Raw genomic sequence first — 15514 nt, 5'->3', positions numbered from 1 at the left:
ATTCTCTTTACCACTCCCCTCTCTGGCCTCCAGTCCAACTCCCTCCAACTCCACTGGCCCAGAGGCCCCTGTCTTTTAAAATCTCTCCCGCCCTCCCCTGCTCTTTTTCTGTCCCTGTGCCCACCCTGCTGATTCTGCCTCACAGACACCCAGAAACCGTGAGGAGTGGGGCAGAGATGCTGGAAACACCCCTAGGCTCATCAAATGTGTCCTCTTTATAAAAGTCACACCCCAAAGCCCATGCTTCTTTCTCCCTCTACACCAAGGCATCTTTCCTGGAGAGGAGGCAGAGTCCTGTTAGAATCAGGAGGACCCAGCGAATTTAATCTGAAGTAGCTGTCCAGGAGATTTGTCAATGCTTGCCTCCAGACCTACTTGGGAAGCATTTCTCCATAGCACTCTATAAAAATAGGGACTTCCCTGATGGTCCAGTGCTTAGGACTCAGCGCTTGCACTGCGGGGGCCCAGGTTCGATCCCCAGTTGGGGAACTAAGATCCCACAAGCATCACAGCAAAAAAAAAAAAAAAAAAGAAAAAAGAAAAATGGCAGTAGTGTTATATGTAAACAAAGGTTAATGATCACAATATAGAACCTTCCCACAGGACAACATGGAAAGGACTAACAACCCAATAAAAAAGTAAATCCACAGAATAAATGACCCAAGGCACTTCCCACCATGGAAGCAGAAAGGGGGCTGTTCTTCCTTTCTCTGCCCCTTTCAGAACATGGGCTCGGCTGGCTGGACACTTGTGTCGGGTGCTGGGGCTCTGGGATCAAGAGGGACAGTTAGAATCTGTGCGCCGGCACAGCCAGTGATGATGGCTACCTGGCCAGCTCAGTCCTGCATCCTGCCCTGCCCGGCCTTACAGCTCCTGCTGTTAACCCAGCTGTCACACTGTTGGGCTGCCCGGTGTCACAACCTCCTTCCCGTGTTTGGGGACCTCCCCACCTTAGGAATCTTACTGGAAGCTCCTTGCCCAGGCTGCACCAATCAGAGGCCTGGCCCTGCCCCTGAACAAAGAGCCACACGGCGGAGGAGTGAGGCCACAAGATGGAGTCTGCGACCGTGGCAGCGGCCGAGGCCAGGTTACCATGTGGGGAGGGAGGTACACTTTATATAAAAATATTTTGTAACTTTTGGAGTATGTGTTGTCCTTTAATAAAACTTTTATTGTCAGATACTTACACGTGAGTATATAAAACGTGTGTGTGCAGTGGGAAAAGTTATAAAGCAAACACCCTTGGAACCACCACCCAGATCAAGAAGTGGAACATTTCAAGTACAAAACTACTGCTCCCCTATGGCCCAGCACCCTCACTTCCAGAAACACAAGCAAAAACATGTACAAGGATCTTCGCGGAAACATGTTCCGAAGAGCAAAAACCAAAATAAAAGGAGTTGGCAGTGTGCTGGCACCTACACGAATGACTGTGCTTAATCCCCACACCCCCGCTGGGGATAAGGTGGGGAAGATGGCAGCTGAGGTTCTGCCACAACAACTTGCCTGGTGGGGTGGAGGGGGCAGGGGCACTAGCTGGCCTGACTCAAGGTTTCTTTATTTTGGTCCTTTGTATAAAAATAAAAAATCTTCAAGTGTTCATTGTTTCTCTGTTGAGCAATCCTCTTTAGGAAATGTAGCCTACGTACGTAACAATAAATATGGCCAAAGTTTCCTGTTCAAAAACAGTCATCACGGCCATATTTTTAGAGCCCTCAAATAAAACGTTTTGAATGTCCCGTAACGGGTAAACAAATTCTGATTAGAATTTGTTTTTGTCATTAGAATGACTGTCTATACTGTAGTCATTCAGAGAAAAGTTTGTAACAATGTGAAAAATGCTTGTTAAGTAAAACACGCAGAAAACACAATTGTTTACAGAATACGATCACAAGGATGTACAAAGTGAAAGAAAAAAAGACCAAACTATACAAAATGTTAAGGAAAATAATGAAAAGAAAAGAGATAAAGATGAGGAGGGAAAACGTAAATATCAATTTCCCCAAGATTTCCTCTAGGAATTGTTTGTTCCTCTGGGGCTGTTGCATACATGATTTTGTCTGTCCCACCCTGTGGTGTGTCCCACACCACACTCGCTCTCCTGAAGGACCAGGAGCCCTGGGCACTGCACTAGCCTCTGAGGTCCAGGCAGTGCCTAGAACTGGGCTCCCATTTTACTTCCTTTAGCCCCTGTCCCCTTCAGAGAGGCTGGAAAAGTAAACTCCGGTTTGGAGGCTCCACCCACCTCTCTCTCCAAGTGGCCCAGCCTGGTCCTGACTTGGTCTTCTGGCCACCAACTGGTCCCGTTAGAGCTGTGGCCTCAGGCCCCTAGGCCAGGGGCTGGGGCAGTTCTTGGGCCCACAGGCCTGGTGGCACCTGGTCCTGACCCCGAGCTCCATCCCGTGCCTTCCTCAGCTGAGCCCTGAGGCCTCTTCCTGGAGCCCTGGAGGGAGCTTGGCCTCGGGCCGATGGCACAGGGTCAGGGTCCTACCCTCGAGGAGCCAGAAAACGGGGTAGAGGGGCCGGGAGAAAATGGCATGGAAGGTATACAAGTGTTGGGTCTCGGGCTCCAGGCTGTAGAAGGTGAGGCAGCCAGAGGTCAGGTCCAAATCCATGCCCAGGAGCCGCCCTGATACCCCCGGGAGGCGCTGGGCCTCCCCGTTGTGCCAGGCCTGGGTGCTGTCCTCCTGAATGCAGAGCCCCCAGGAGCTGGGCCCACGGCCGATGTTGTCCGTGTGGGGCCCCAGCTTGCGCCTCGTTAGTTCTGAGTAGGCAACGCCCAGTGTCACCGAGTGGTTGGACACACGTACCTCCCAGTAGTGCTGCCCGGCCTGGAAGCTCTGGGCACACTGCACTTGCCAGAGCTCGAAGCTGCCCGGCCCATCTGGGCCCCGGGGCTTGCGACAGTGCTTTACCCGCCGGTCCTGCTGAGACAGGTAGAAGTGACGGTTGGCGCTGATGGGGTCGAAGGTCAGGTTGCGATAATCTGTTGGGCAGAGATGGACGGAAGGTGAGTGGGCAAGGGTGCCTGTGCCTGGCCACCATTCTGTCCCCAGAGGGGAGAGACAGCAACTGAAGGTCCACGGGCGGATCGCCAGACATCTGCCGGGGCGACTGCAAGCTGAGCTAACGTGGACATCATCTCAGCATCCGACCCTCCATACAACCTGAGGTGGAACCTTCCATCAGCCTCGTTTCACAGATGAAAAAACGAAGGTTCAGAAAGGTCACGTAACTTCGTAGTAAGTTGAAGAACTGTGATCAATCCCAGATTTGTGTGCCCAGTATCTCCTTAAACACTACACTGGCTGCACGTGTAAGATGTGTGCATCCTGCAACAGGTGTGCAGAGGGGCGAGGCTAGCCCCAGAGAGGGGAGCGAAACAGACTTCCTGTACATAACAGTCACAGCACGTGCCCTGCACACACACGTGCACACAGTGCACACGCACAGACCCACGTGTACACACAACGCACTCACGCACACGCTCACACAGGTGCACATACACATTCGATGGGCCTTCTTACTCTGCCAGAGTTTCCTCCTCAGTGGACAAACGAGGCTCGCGACTGGTGCCAGGGGACCTGGGGCCTCTAGGGGGCAAAGCAATGTTTTAGGGGAGTGATCTGGAGGGGAGGTCATGGGGGGCTGGGCCCTGACTCCATTACCACCCCAGTGGGAAGAACAGCTGGGCCTAGAGGGGTGGAGAGAGATCTGGGGTCAGCCTTACCCATGGAGCCAAAGTCAGCAGCCTCGGCTGGTGCTCTGGGGTGGCCCCCCTCTTCCAGGAGGAGGGCACACAGCTGGCTCAGGGACTCCTTCAGGCCGCCCAGCTGCTGATCTTCGTCCCAGTGTGGGAGAGTCAGTGGCCCAAGAGGGCCTGGGGGCGCCAGGAGCTGTGATTCCTGAGCCCCGGGGACAGCTGCAGTAAGCCGGAGCACGAGGGGCAGGCACGCCGGTCCCCCACCCTGCCGCCCCAAGGCCTGGTACCTGGAGGAAGGTCCGGTCGTCCAATTGCTCCAGGAGGTTGCGAATCCTGTGGTCACAGCAAGACAAGGCCTCCAGGTGGCCCTGCAGTCGCTGTTTCTCGTCCCGGGCCTGTTCCAGCGCCTGTGTCTTGGCCACCTCGATGTCCCTCAGGGCCAAGTTCCGCTGCATCTCCAGGGCCTGCAGCAGGCGGTTGAACTTGCCAGAGATCACGGAGGTCAGGGTGCAGGCTGAGCTCTGGGTGGGCACAGGAGAAGTCGAGGGCAGCCAAGTCCCTGGGCTGCCCGCTGGCCTGAGGGGTGGGAATGTGGGGAGCCATGGTCCCTGGAATCTCTCCCCCTGTTCAGCCCTTCCTTTCCTGCTGCCAGGAGGCATTTTCAAGGCAGCTTACACCTACTGCCCGGTGTCCCAGGGACGGGCCAGTGGCTGCTCGAAGGACACGGCATGAGGACGTGGGGGGCGTGGAGCAGACAGGCCTCATACCTGGATCTGGCTGCTTCGCTGCTGCAGCTCCTGTAGCTGGCTCTCAGCCTGGGTGGCCTGCTGCTGGGTGACCTCCAGTGTGGCTCTCAGCTGGGCCTGTGGTGCCCACCGGGGGACAAGTGACAAGAGGGGGCCAGGATCGGCTGTGAAGTTCCCCCCTCAGCCAGTCAAAACACCTGCAGATGCTGGGCATCCCCTCCTCACGCCACCCCAGGTGAGGCCAGCACGCAGAGCATCAGCCTTGGTGTGAGCCCCAGGAGAATTGGGTCAGAGTCCCAGGGAGGCCTGGACAAGGCCCCTTCCCCACCGGGAGCAGGGTGGTGCAGAGGCCTTGGGCTGAAGATGAGCAACCTGGGGTGGAGCAGCCCCCCACTACCCCCAGTCAATAAATGGGAGCTTACGCGGCCTTGAGGGGAAGGGGTGACGACCCAAAGCACCAAAGTTCTTTGACAGGTGGGCAGTGCACCGCAGGTATAAGTTGGGTTCTTCCAAATACCTGGCCAGTCCTCAGGCCCAGTTTTGGACATGAGGGGGAAGGGGGCACCCTTATTTGGTTGTGACCTGTCTGGTCTCCTCGAGGATCAAAATGCTATATTCTCGTAGTTCAGGACTGCACATCTGCTAGGATTTGGTTCCCTGTACCAGGTCAAGAACCTGTCTTGATTCTTCTTGTCCCAGCAACACTTTGATGGAAGGACTGATATTATCCCCGATTCACAGGTCAGAGAAGTTGACAACTTGGCCAAAGTAATCAGGTCTTCCTAAGGGCAACACTTGTGCCTCTGTTCTGGCCTCACCGCCTCCGGCACGGTAAAACATACTGAACGTAGAGGGGGCAGGGCAGACTTTTCTGGTTCACCCTGACTCTCCCGCAAGGTCACACATCCAGCCCCTCACACCCCAGCGTCACTTCCCCTCTCCCGAGCCAAATTCTAGCTCCCGCAGTGCATCTGCCGCGGGCTGTACCACCTGTTCCTCCCTCTCTCCCTGTTGCCGCCCTCCACTGCAAACTTCGATGCTTAGTGCAAGGTCTTTGGCCCCACAAGCAGTAACACCCTGTCCTTACTCTGTGCCTTCAGCAGCCACAGGGATTATCCTCCACATTCTGGCTCTGGGCTCCTTGACCTCCTCATTCCATCTCAGCCACTCACCCCTGTAACTTCACCCTGGACCCGTCACCAGCTCTAACATCTCTATTCCAAGCATCTGTTTTCTGACCACCACCTCCTTTCAAACCGGAATAAAAACAGGGCCAAGCGAAGCTGCTGAAGCTGCCAGCCCCGCCCGGGCGCACAGAGCAGGGCGGGGTCTCCCGAGGCTCACCTCGCGCTCTCGGCGCTCGGCGTCCAGCAGCGTCCGCTCGTGGAGGCGACACTCGCGCACGGTGCACACGCTGCACACGCAGAGGCCCTCGGTGCGGCAGAAAAGCTCGAGCGGCCTCCCGTGCCGGGGGCAGCACGCGCCGAGGCCGGGGTCGGACGCCGGCCGGACGCGCAGCTCCTCCAGCACGCCGCTCAGAGCCACGTTGCGGCGCAGCTCGGCGCTGTCGGGGAAGGGCTCCCGGCACTCGGGGCACACCTTCTCGCTGCGGCCCAACCAGTCCTGGATACAGGCCCTGCAGAAGTTGTGGCCGCAGAACAGCGTCACCGGGTCCTGGTAGAGCCCCAGGCAGATGGCACAGGTCAGCCTGTCCTCCAGCCACTGCGCGGCCATGTTGGCGGCGAGCGGCTCCAGACGCGCGGGCGGAAGGCCGGGGCCTCTCAAAGGGACCGCCGGCACCCGGGTGTGGGTGCGGCGGGCGGAGCCAGGACCCGCCTGGGAAAACGAACTTGACAGCCCTTCTTCCTCCCCGACCAGCCGCCACTCCCAGTGCGCTCGCTCCACCCTGCGCCGACGGCTGCGGGGTTGGCTTCCCATTCCGGTGCTCGGCCCCTGTCAACTCCAAGCCACCCCTGCCTGCCTTTTACCACCCCAGACTGGGAGTTGGGGTCCAGCTCTCTCTGGGACCTCCATCTTGCTTCCCTAGATCCTCAGTCCAGCAGCTCCCGTGCAGGGAGTCTGGACACAAGAGGCTTGGGAAACCCGTCGGGCCTCCTGGCCTCCTCCTGGCTGAGGGCCACCACCAGAACCTCTTCTGAGCCCCTAATCTGAAATCTCATGCAAATACTACTAACAACAACAAGGGCTGTTGTTATCTACCTCCCAGGGGTTTTGGCGATTAAATGGAACAGGACCGCACATGGGAGTGCCTGGCAGTGAGCATGGGGCACACAGCAGTGCTCATTAAATGCTCTCTCCTGACCCGAGGGGCCCTGCTGCACTTTTTCCTTGAGCTGAATTTCAGGCACTTGCCGGATTAGGGTGTCTCCCTTCTCTAGGTTATGCCTAATTTCGGTTCTTTTAAAGCAAACAGTGAGGTGGAAATTTCTGGTTACCAAGAGACGGAGACCAAAAAACAGTGGTTCCTTCCTACCCCCTTTAATGGAAACTAAAGCAAGCTTAACCTGCACTTGGAATCCCCTCTTGGTGTCAGCCCTCTGCTGGGGAAGAGTTCCTTGTTTGCAGGTCCCAACTGTTCTGGAACCTCACTTTTTAGAGGGGTGGTTCCCCTGCAGCTGAGCACAGAAGGATCCTGACTGCTAACCCACCTGCCCTGGGGGCAGTGTGTGCTGGGCCAGCGTGAGTCGGAGGAGGGTTAACTCTTTCCAAAGGAGCTGGCCTAATTTTGAGGCGGGGCGGGGCGTCTTCTCCCTTTGATGCAGCAAGCGTATTGTCTTCTGGGTGACAGTATGTGAAGTTTCTCTTGCTGGAAAAGGTGCATTGATCTCTTAACTGGCTACTAGGCAGTCTCTGCCTTTAGAGAGGAGAAATACCCTAACCATCCAGCAAGCACTCGGGAGCTTTCTGGGTCCTGAGCAGGGGGCGTGCCCAGAGATCTCTGAGACCTGCCTTTGCCCCACCTGACAAGGCTTCTTATTCAAAGCATCTGGAAGCCAGGAGCCTGTGAAGAGCCGGCAAGAGGCCAATGCCCAGGGCTGGCAAATTTCTTTCAAGAGGCCTGTGGGAGCAGCCAGGGCCCACTGCCTGCTTTTCTTCTGCACCCGTCTTCCGCCAGTGGATCGCAGGGCCTCTGACACCCTCAGGAAGCAGAGGTGAGGAGTCACCTCCTGGAGTGGGAGGCAGCCTTCTTCCCACCCATAAAGCAAGAGTCCCACCAGGGGGCATTCTGGCTGCTCCCAGAACACAGACCCAGACCAGCTACAGCAAAAGTCAATATATTCATACCCCCAACTCCCCAGCCTTCTTCACTCCCAAGCCCTGGGCCTGCTGGGAGGGCAGTAGAGGGGCTGCCTCAGGCAGGCCGGAGAACCCCAATGCTTGCCCCCCTTGGCACTGTGTCTCTATTGCTCCTGCCTGCGGAGCCTGACAGGGTGGCCTGAGAGGCCCAGTCCACTCTCTGAGGGGGGTGGCACTCCAGCCACTCAGTAGATGCCATAGGTGGGTTCGTGACTGTCTCTGTACCGGTCCAGGTAGCGCAGGGGCTGCCGGTGGGGGAAGCGCTTCTGCTTAGGGTGATACGGGGGCGGCCGCATAAACTCAAACACAGGCTCTCGCATGTCTGCAAGAAGAGTGAAGGGGCGTGTGTGTGGACTGCTGCTGGCCTGAGCCCCTCTCGCGTCTAGGTGGGACTGCCCAGGCTGGCACCACCCAGCCAGCCCACCCCAGAAGTGGCACGCCTGCTGGTGGCCCTCTCCTGACAGGCGCTCCTCCTGGCAAGTCAGGAGACGTCTGTGAGCTCAGGCCAGCCGCCCCCTCCTCCAGCCCACTCTGCCCTTACCCAGGAGCTGGTGGAAGATGTGGGTGACCGAGTCATCCCAGCGGCACTGGAAGAAGGCCAGGCCAGCTGGAGTCATGGCATCTTGGTGTTTCTTGTAGAAATCAAAAGTGTGGAAGGTCCGCTGGGCAAGCTGGTAGCTGGAGGAAGAGCGGAGCATTAGAGAGTGGGGAAGGGGGCACCAGAGCCCCACAGGCAATGCTGAGAAGCCCCTTAGGGTCTGCCTAGCACAGCTCAAGTTACGAGAGAGGAGAACTGAGAAAGACTGACCACTGCTGGGAAGCTGGCCTGAGGCTGGGGGTAGCTGTGTGTGGGAGAGGGGCACAGATTACCAGGGTGAGGGCCGGGTGTCCCCAGAGAAGTCGATTGGCTTGTCCTGCTTGAAGAGCAGAAAGGCAAAGCGGTGGAAGCCGGAGCCTCGGGCAGGGAAGGGGGGCAGGTAGGGACACGTCTCCTGTCCTTCAGCGACCCTGTTGCCCGGGATGTTGGTTCTGGTGGGAGAAAAAGCATCTGTTACTTACCGCTCGTGGGAGGTGGCAGCGGGAACATCCCCACCCGCGTGCTCCCTAGAGACTGATATACTTCCCCAGGAAGAGAGACCCTAAAATGATCTCTATTGTACAATCAAGTAGGATGTAGGGCTCTGTAAACCCCCGGATGGACTGCAAACTTGTGGAGGGAACAGTAGGGGCTCAGAGGCCAACAAGGGCCCCAGGAACTGTCAAGATGAGAGCTAGGTCAAGCAGCCCATTTACTGGCCCTGGGGAGCTGTGGGGATGCCACAGCCGTGCACGCGGGAGAGCCATGCGACCTTGGGCTGTTTCTCTCCCCGTTTCCCAAAGCCTCTAGGTTTGTCAGGGAGTGTTTGCCCAGCCTGGCACTGGGATGGCCGCTGTACCTGCCCCAAGTACAACTCCCCAGAGGGTCCTGTTACACAGGCTGGTAACTGCAGTTGAATAAAAATGCCTGACCTCCTCCCCTTGGCCTGGTGCTCAGAACCAAAGGCCACTGAGAAAACAAGAGGCAGCCCACAGGTACCAGAGGCCTCTCATGGACTCCTTTCCCATTTGATTGTCACAGAGCTCCTCAGGGTGGCTACGGCATGTGTTAGCATCGTCCTAGTTTTACAGGTAAGGAAATGAGTTCAGGGAGACCAGAAGACCTGTGGGAGAGGCCAAGGCCCACTGCTGCCTGCTTTCCTTCTGCACCTGTCTTCAACTACTGGATCACAGGGCCCCTGACACCCTCAGGAAGCAGAGGTGACGAACCACCTCCAGGGATGGGAGATGGTGGTTAATCCATGGTGGAGCCACGACTGAAATTCAGGTGCAGCTCTTTCCAGGGTGCCAGGGCCTCCTGGAATGCTTCTGACCCATTCCCCTACCCCAGGTACTCACACCAGCCAGTGCAAATACTCGGCATCCGGTTCCAGCAGGTGTCCATCTGCACATAAACACACCCCACTGACTGTGGGAACTGCCGCCCCTTCCCAGCTCCTCCCTTGGAAGGAGCTGGGGGCTGGAGCTTTCCATCTGGCCCCTCCCCCAGCTCCCCAGGGCCCTGGCTCACAGGAGGTGAAGGAGGCAGGAGTCCCAGTGAGCCCCAGACACCTACCCAAGTTGGTGAGCAGCAGTGTCCACATGGAGCCCTCGTCTGCCTTATAGGTCACCTCCGGGGCCTGGGCAGCCTGGTGGGGAAAGAACGATGGAGCTGTCACCCCCATCAGGGATGGACAAGCTGTTCTAAACAGACCTTCGTTCTGGAGGTCAGGAGCCTGAGAAACCTTGGAGAAAGAAGAGTCCATTCTGAACCAAATGCCCACGACAGCCCCTTGAGAGGCAGGTGGGCAAACAGAGGCTTATAGACTTATAGAACTCTACAGAGTTGACTGTCCCGAGATCTGAACCACAAGAAGGCCAAGGACCAGGGGCCAGGAGGGCACTCTGAAGACAGAGGGTCCGTCACAGCACTACGCCAAGATGGAGCTTCTTTTCCTTTCGTTTTACATTCTCTTCTTTGTAATTACTGTATCATGGTGTTGTTTATCAGGAAATCAAAAAGCGGAGACAGAGAACAAGAAGACCTCAGATCAGCCTACACAGATGCCATGCTTGTGTCCTTAACCACCATAAAAACCGCCTCTATAAATGCTTTCAAAAAGGAGTTGTTGTCTGTGGCCCCATGGTGGGATATGTCTGTGTACACAGGGCGGGGAGGGGCACAGGCCAGCAGTTACCTCAGTTGGAGTGACCTCATTGCCGTAGTACACAGGCACCAAGTCGTCCTCGCCTACAGCGTAGGCCACATGCAGGGGGACTCGGGGCACGAAGGTGGCCCCGTGGAACAGGTCTCGATAGAGGCCGTAGTGTTCAGCCAGACGCTGCTTGTGGTAGGGGCCACAGGTCCTCTCCCACTCAGCCCTCACTGCCTCCAGTGGGATGCGTGCTGGGAAGGAATGATGCCAGCTGGGATGCAGGGTCAGGGCAGGGACACACCCAGGACCCTCTCCCCTGGGAAGGCTTACCTGTGCGGAGGCGAGCGGCCCGTTCCTCCTCCACATTGGCCCGCAGCGCCTGGAGGACCCGCTTCCGCTCCAACAGCTGTTGGGTCCGGCAGACCTTAGGTGCAGGCAACCCAATGTCAATCTTGTCTTTGGGATCTGGGGAGGGAAGGTGTGTTAGAGAAAGTGGGATCAGGTCTTGGTTAAGCTGCCTGTCCATACCTTTCCTTTCACTGGGCGAGCTCTGCTGCTAAAGCTTACCCTTTAATTCACGAAACTAAAATATACTGTGTAGTCAGCTTCACAGACATGAACAGGGTCCAGTTGCTAAGCAAATTGGATACAACTTGAGACTGGTCCCTAAACCAGGTTACATCACCTGGCTCAGTCATGGGAAATCGAGGCGGATGGCCATCCCAATTATAGTTGGCATCACCTTCAAGCCTGTTCACAGCTGGCCATGGACTCGCACCTGTGTACCTGGCAGAATTCAGAGCTGAAGCTAGAAGGAAAGAAGCACTTCTCACACTTAATGCATAAAACCACACAAGTCACCTGGGAAACTTGTTTAAATTCAGATTCTGAATCAGCAAGTTAGCGTGGGGCCTGAGACTCTGCATTCCTAACAAGCTCCTAGGTAATGCCCATGCTGCTGTCCCCAGAACACACTCTGAGGAGCAAGACCCTAGAAAACTTTCAATCCAACACCCTCTCCCATTTACGTTAGACTATGACCATAAGAAACAGACACTGAGCCCACATCAAGAGTGACATTAGTCTAAGAATTCCGATTAACTGTAACCTTTAATCCTCACAACGATCTTGTGACACAGACACAATGTTTTTATTTTATAGTTGAGGAAACTGAACCTCAGGGAAGTCACTCCCAAGAGATTGACTTGGGTTTAAGTAAGATTCCACATGTGAGCCCTTAACCATCATTAAAATGCCTTCATAAACGCTTTCCAAAGAACAAACTGCTTAAATGTAGTCAGTCTCTCAGGAGCAGGGTCCCTGAGTCACCTTGCCAGGGCTTTCAATTTAATTCAGCAAAGTATTGCACAGCTACGTGCCAAGCACTGTGCGGGTGCAAGGATCCAATGGAGGTCAAGACAGGCAAGATCCCCACCCTTAGGGAGCTCATAAACTGGGAGGGAGGCAGCGAAAAGAGTCAGGATACGGTGTGGCCAAGGCTACATGAACAGTATAGTAGGAGCAGAGAGGGGCGTTCTAACCCGGAACTGGGCCGTGGGGAGCTGGTCAGGAAAGGGCTTTAGGTGTAGAAATATCCAAGGTGGAACTCTAATAATGAGAGAAGGGAATGTTCCAAAGCAGGGGGACCGAAAGGTGTGAAAAATCCTGGTGGGACTAAATCGCCACCGGTGCGCACGGAAACGCTGGCAGGCCCCCTCCCCCAAGCTCGGGGAAGACGCCGGCGGGGGCCCCCCCCCGAGTCCCAAGGCAGCGGGGTCACCGCCCAGCTCCGGTCGCCCCGCACCTGACCCCTCTCCGAAATGCTCCCGGTAGGTCCGCCACCAGTGCGGGTCCCGCGCCTCCTGCTCCGCCCGGCGCCGGTAGCGGTCGAAGCTGCGGTACTTCTTCAGCCGCTCCAGGTTGCTCACGTCGATGACCTCGTTGGGCATCGGCCCCAGAGGAGCGGTCCGGCGGCTCAGGGCGGCTGCGGGCAGAGAGCGGGACATCAGGCCGGCCCCGGCCCGGCCCACGGAGGTCGGGGGCGGGAGCTGGCTAGACCTCCAGGTTTCGGCTATACGGAGACCTCCAAGAGCCCTCACCTGAGGTGCTGAAGCCCCGCCACCTCCGACTCCCATACAGCGCGACTCGCCACCAGGTCGCCGCCATCTTCCCCCAGGCCGCCGTCGCCGCCGCGGCTCCTAAGACCCGAAAGAGGCGGCCGCAGCAGCGCCTGAGCGCACGGCGGAAACCCCGCCCTCAGGCCCCGCCCCAGCATCATAGGAGCCACGCCCCCTCCTTGGCCCAGGAGTCTTACTTCCTGGGATCCCCGAGCTCCTCCCTCCGGGAGGTGGCTGAGGACCTCGGGCGCCCCGGCTCCGGAAGTGACCGGTGAACGGCGAGGCGGAGCTGCGAGCGGTCCGGACCCCTTCCCGCGTCCAGCCACCAGGGGGCAGCACAGACTGGGGACGGTCGGCCGGGCCCGCAGCCACCTCGGCTCAACGAGGTAGGCGCTTTGCGGGGCTCTGGGTGCTGCTCTCTCTCAAGGGTCACCCAGTCCCTGAAGGCGGCATGCTGAGCACCCCCGGCAGCACGGGCAGGGGAAGGGGTTGCGAGCAGGGATTCAGGAGTCCTCCTACTTGGGTTCAGATTCCATATTGTGACCTTACTGTCGCCCTTGCGGTTTCCTCATTTGGAAAAAAAAAAAACACGTAGTAATAGTGCTTACCTCATAGGATTGTTAGAAGGATTAAATGTGAATTAACATATATAAAGCGCTTAACTGTGGGATATGTGTTAGCTTTTGATCACCTCCAAGTGTTTGCCTTTGCCTAAACCTTTTCAGGGTTGTGTTGTTCTTGGGATTCAGTTCTAACAAGATGAAACTTGGTACCCCTGGTGATCTGGACCCGCTTCTGCTCTGGTCCCTCTGTCCTGGAATTCAAGCTTCCGTGACACCAACCTTTTGTAACCCAGCAAAGGGCTCTTGTGCCTGTGATGCAGAAAGCCAGACTCTTGACACTGGATCTGCAGAGTAGATTTATTGCAGGGCACCAAGCAAGGGAGTGGGAGACAAACCTCAGATCCACCCCAACTTGGTCTTTGAGTTTTGTTTTGTGGGGGTTTTTTCAGGGGAGGAAAAAGGAAGCTGGGGTTAATCATCATTTTTTGACATTTTTTTTTAATATGGACCACTTTTAAAGCCTTTATTGGAATTTGTTACAATATTGCTTCTGTTTTATGTTTTGGTTTTTGACTGCAAGGCATTTGGGATCTTAGCTCCCTGACCAGGGATGGAACCTGCATCTCCTGCATTGGAAGGCGAAGTCTTAACCACTGGACCACCAGGGAAGTCCATACATTTCTTAATCAAAGTTTTGGGAATCAGGATGTTTCTGGTTTACGACTCTCTGGCCAGGTAGTCCATGGCTTGGGGGTCTGTGAGCTCATCTTGCCCTGGAGAAACGGCCTGAGTTTGCACATGAATGGAGATATCTATAATAATAGCAATTTTAGTACATTAACGATGTTATCAACAGCAGCAGTTTTAGTCATCTGACTCTGGTTGATTACTGTTCAGTTAGCACAGGATTGAGATCAGAGGGGATAAGAAAGGGAATAAAGTTTTAGATAGAGAGATTAATCATAAACTCGGTAAGGGAACATGGTTTTACAGGGACTCGGTTTCACATTTTTCACTTACTTAGCACTTTTCTCCCCCTGGCACCGGACCTTTGCACATGCTGTTACTTCTGCCTTGCACTCCTTACCTTTCCCCCTGTTGCTTGGCTACCTCCTAGACCCCGTGAAGTGGTCCCTCCAGGAAGCCTTCCCTGATGTCTCAACCAGGGCTGCTGACCCATTCAGTTGCTCTGGTACTAGCAGAAGCTTGACCCTCACATTCACACTGAAATGGCATGAGTGGGGGGGGGGGCTCTCTTAATTCAGCAGGAAGTGGCCACACCTTGAATTTGGTTTTCATAAACAGCAGCCAAACAGCTAAACTCACTGTCACTGCCAATTCACCCATCAATGCACAGCTACTGTATGTTAAGGCCCGTAAGACCCAGTCATTGCTTATTTTTAATATTTTCATTTTTATTCAGATGTTACTTATTTTTTTGGCCGCGCCGCGTGGCATGTGGGATCTTAGTTCCCCAACCGACCGGGGATCTAACTCGTACCCCCTGCAGTGGAAGCGCGGAGTCTTAACCACTGGACCCCCAGGGAAGTTCCTGGAGGCACTGCTTATTAATTTGTGAAATTCTGCTGATGGAAGAACAGAGCTGAAGGTTGTGAGCAGACCAGGACTGTGCCTCAGGCCGGGAGGAGCACAGGGGTTCCTATATTCTTGATGTCCTGCGTGTGTTTGAATCTGGCCTCCTTTGCTATTTTATCTTCTCCTTTTGTTTCTGAATCCTCTTCTTCATGCCTCTAAACCCACCCCCACCCCAGCCTGCTCCTCTAGAGATGAAGACTCATGGGACCTCCGGGGCGGAGGCACAGGGCTTGCTAGTCAACCAGATGGCTGTTATTTGTCCATTATTCCTTACTTTTGAAAAACACTCCTGTTCTCTCTCTGTCCTAGAACCCTCTAAGAATGGGGCTTGCTGGGATTTTAACTGTTTGAAAGGCCTAGCAGGGATTCCCACTGGTATCAACTTGAGGCAAATAATAAACATGAATAACTCTTGAAACTGGAAGTATTAGCCCAGCCAGTGTCTTTGATCATCATTACTTTCCACCAATATTTCTCTTTCTACAGGGAACATCTGGGTTTATGCCCTCGAGGAGTTGTTGATAATTTTGAAGGGAAAAAGAAAGATCAGCAGATACGTTAACACTCACTCCTGTGTGCAGCCGTCTCCCACCTGTGGCGTGGGAGAACGTTAATGAAAAGGGGGTGTGTAAGCCACCTGCCACACCTCAACGCCAGTGACAGGGATCCAGAGCAGTTACAGGCACTGGGTAACGTGTCACTGTAACTAAGTGCCCGTGGAACGTGTCTACTTGGCTGT

The 15514-nt window shown here is 55.5% G+C and overlaps 2 protein-coding genes across 5 annotated transcripts; both read right to left on the bottom strand.

The window, feature by feature from the left end:
* Positions 1 to 1144: 1144 nt before the first annotated feature.
* TRIM65 (tripartite motif containing 65) lies at positions 1145 to 7605 on the bottom strand. Of its 3 annotated transcripts, XM_032616953.1 has the most exons (7): positions 5794 to 7605; positions 4471 to 4566; positions 3991 to 4224; positions 3731 to 3905; positions 3507 to 3593; positions 2811 to 2986; positions 1145 to 2574 (listed from the first exon to the last, which is right to left on the bottom strand). In XM_032616953.1, exons 1-7 carry the CDS (start codon positions 6385 to 6387, stop codon positions 2488 to 2490), a joined length of 1449 nt encoding a protein of 482 aa, XP_032472844.1. In that variant the 5' UTR covers positions 6388 to 7605; the 3' UTR covers positions 1145 to 2487. The 3 variants fall into 3 exon arrangements, with proteins under 3 accessions (XP_032472844.1, XP_032472842.1, XP_032472843.1); XM_032616951.1 differs by having other exon boundaries at positions 1145 to 2986; XM_032616952.1 differs by having other exon boundaries at positions 1145 to 2986; positions 3528 to 3593.
* Positions 7606 to 7729: 124 nt separating this feature from the next.
* MRPL38 (mitochondrial ribosomal protein L38) lies at positions 7730 to 12724 on the bottom strand. Of its 2 annotated transcripts, XM_032616955.1 has the most exons (9): positions 12599 to 12724; positions 12304 to 12483; positions 10830 to 10964; positions 10542 to 10750; positions 9920 to 9992; positions 9703 to 9748; positions 8638 to 8796; positions 8309 to 8445; positions 7730 to 8089 (listed from the first exon to the last, which is right to left on the bottom strand). In XM_032616955.1, exons 1-9 carry the CDS (start codon positions 12663 to 12665, stop codon positions 7953 to 7955), a joined length of 1143 nt encoding a protein of 380 aa, XP_032472846.1. In that variant the 5' UTR covers positions 12666 to 12724; the 3' UTR covers positions 7730 to 7952. The 2 variants fall into 2 exon arrangements, with proteins under 2 accessions (XP_032472846.1, XP_032472845.1); XM_032616954.1 differs by having other exon boundaries at positions 12304 to 12668.
* Between the last annotated feature and the right edge of the window lie 2790 nt (positions 12725 to 15514).

The sequence above is a fragment of the Phocoena sinus genome, chromosome 20, assembly GCF_008692025.1.
Source record: "Phocoena sinus isolate mPhoSin1 chromosome 20, mPhoSin1.pri, whole genome shotgun sequence".
NCBI lineage: Eukaryota > Metazoa > Chordata > Mammalia > Artiodactyla > Phocoenidae > Phocoena > Phocoena sinus.
This window is presented reverse-complemented; position numbering and strand designations above follow the sequence as displayed.

What these genes read in the sequence shown, in the direction of transcription:
- TRIM65 (XM_032616951.1), bottom strand. Translation starts at nt 6,387, where the DNA reads ATGGGAAGCCAACCCCGCAGCCGTCGGCGCAGGGTGGAGCGAGCGCAC. An exon ending in TGCTGACTTTGGCTCCATGG is followed by an intron (nt 3,594 to 3,730) that starts GTAAGGCTGACC and finishes TTTGCCCCCTAG; the next exon opens with AGGCCCCAGGTCCCCTGGCA. An exon ending in TAAGAAGGCCCATCGAATGT is followed by an intron (nt 2,987 to 3,506) that starts GTATGTGCACCT and finishes TCTGCCCAACAG; the next exon opens with ATTATCGCAACCTGACCTTC.
- MRPL38 (XM_032616954.1), bottom strand. Translation starts at nt 12,634, where the DNA reads ATGGGAGTCGGAGGTGGCGGGGCTTCAGCACCTCAGGTGAGGGCTCTT. An exon ending in GCATTTCGGAGAGGGGTCAG is followed by an intron (nt 10,965 to 12,303) that starts GTGCGGGGCGAC and finishes TTCCCTCCCCAG; the next exon opens with ATCCCAAAGACAAGATTGAC. An exon ending in ACTGCTGCTCACCAACTTGG is followed by an intron (nt 9,749 to 9,919) that starts GTAGGTGTCTGG and finishes GTTTATGTGCAG; the next exon opens with ATGGACACCTGCTGGAACCG.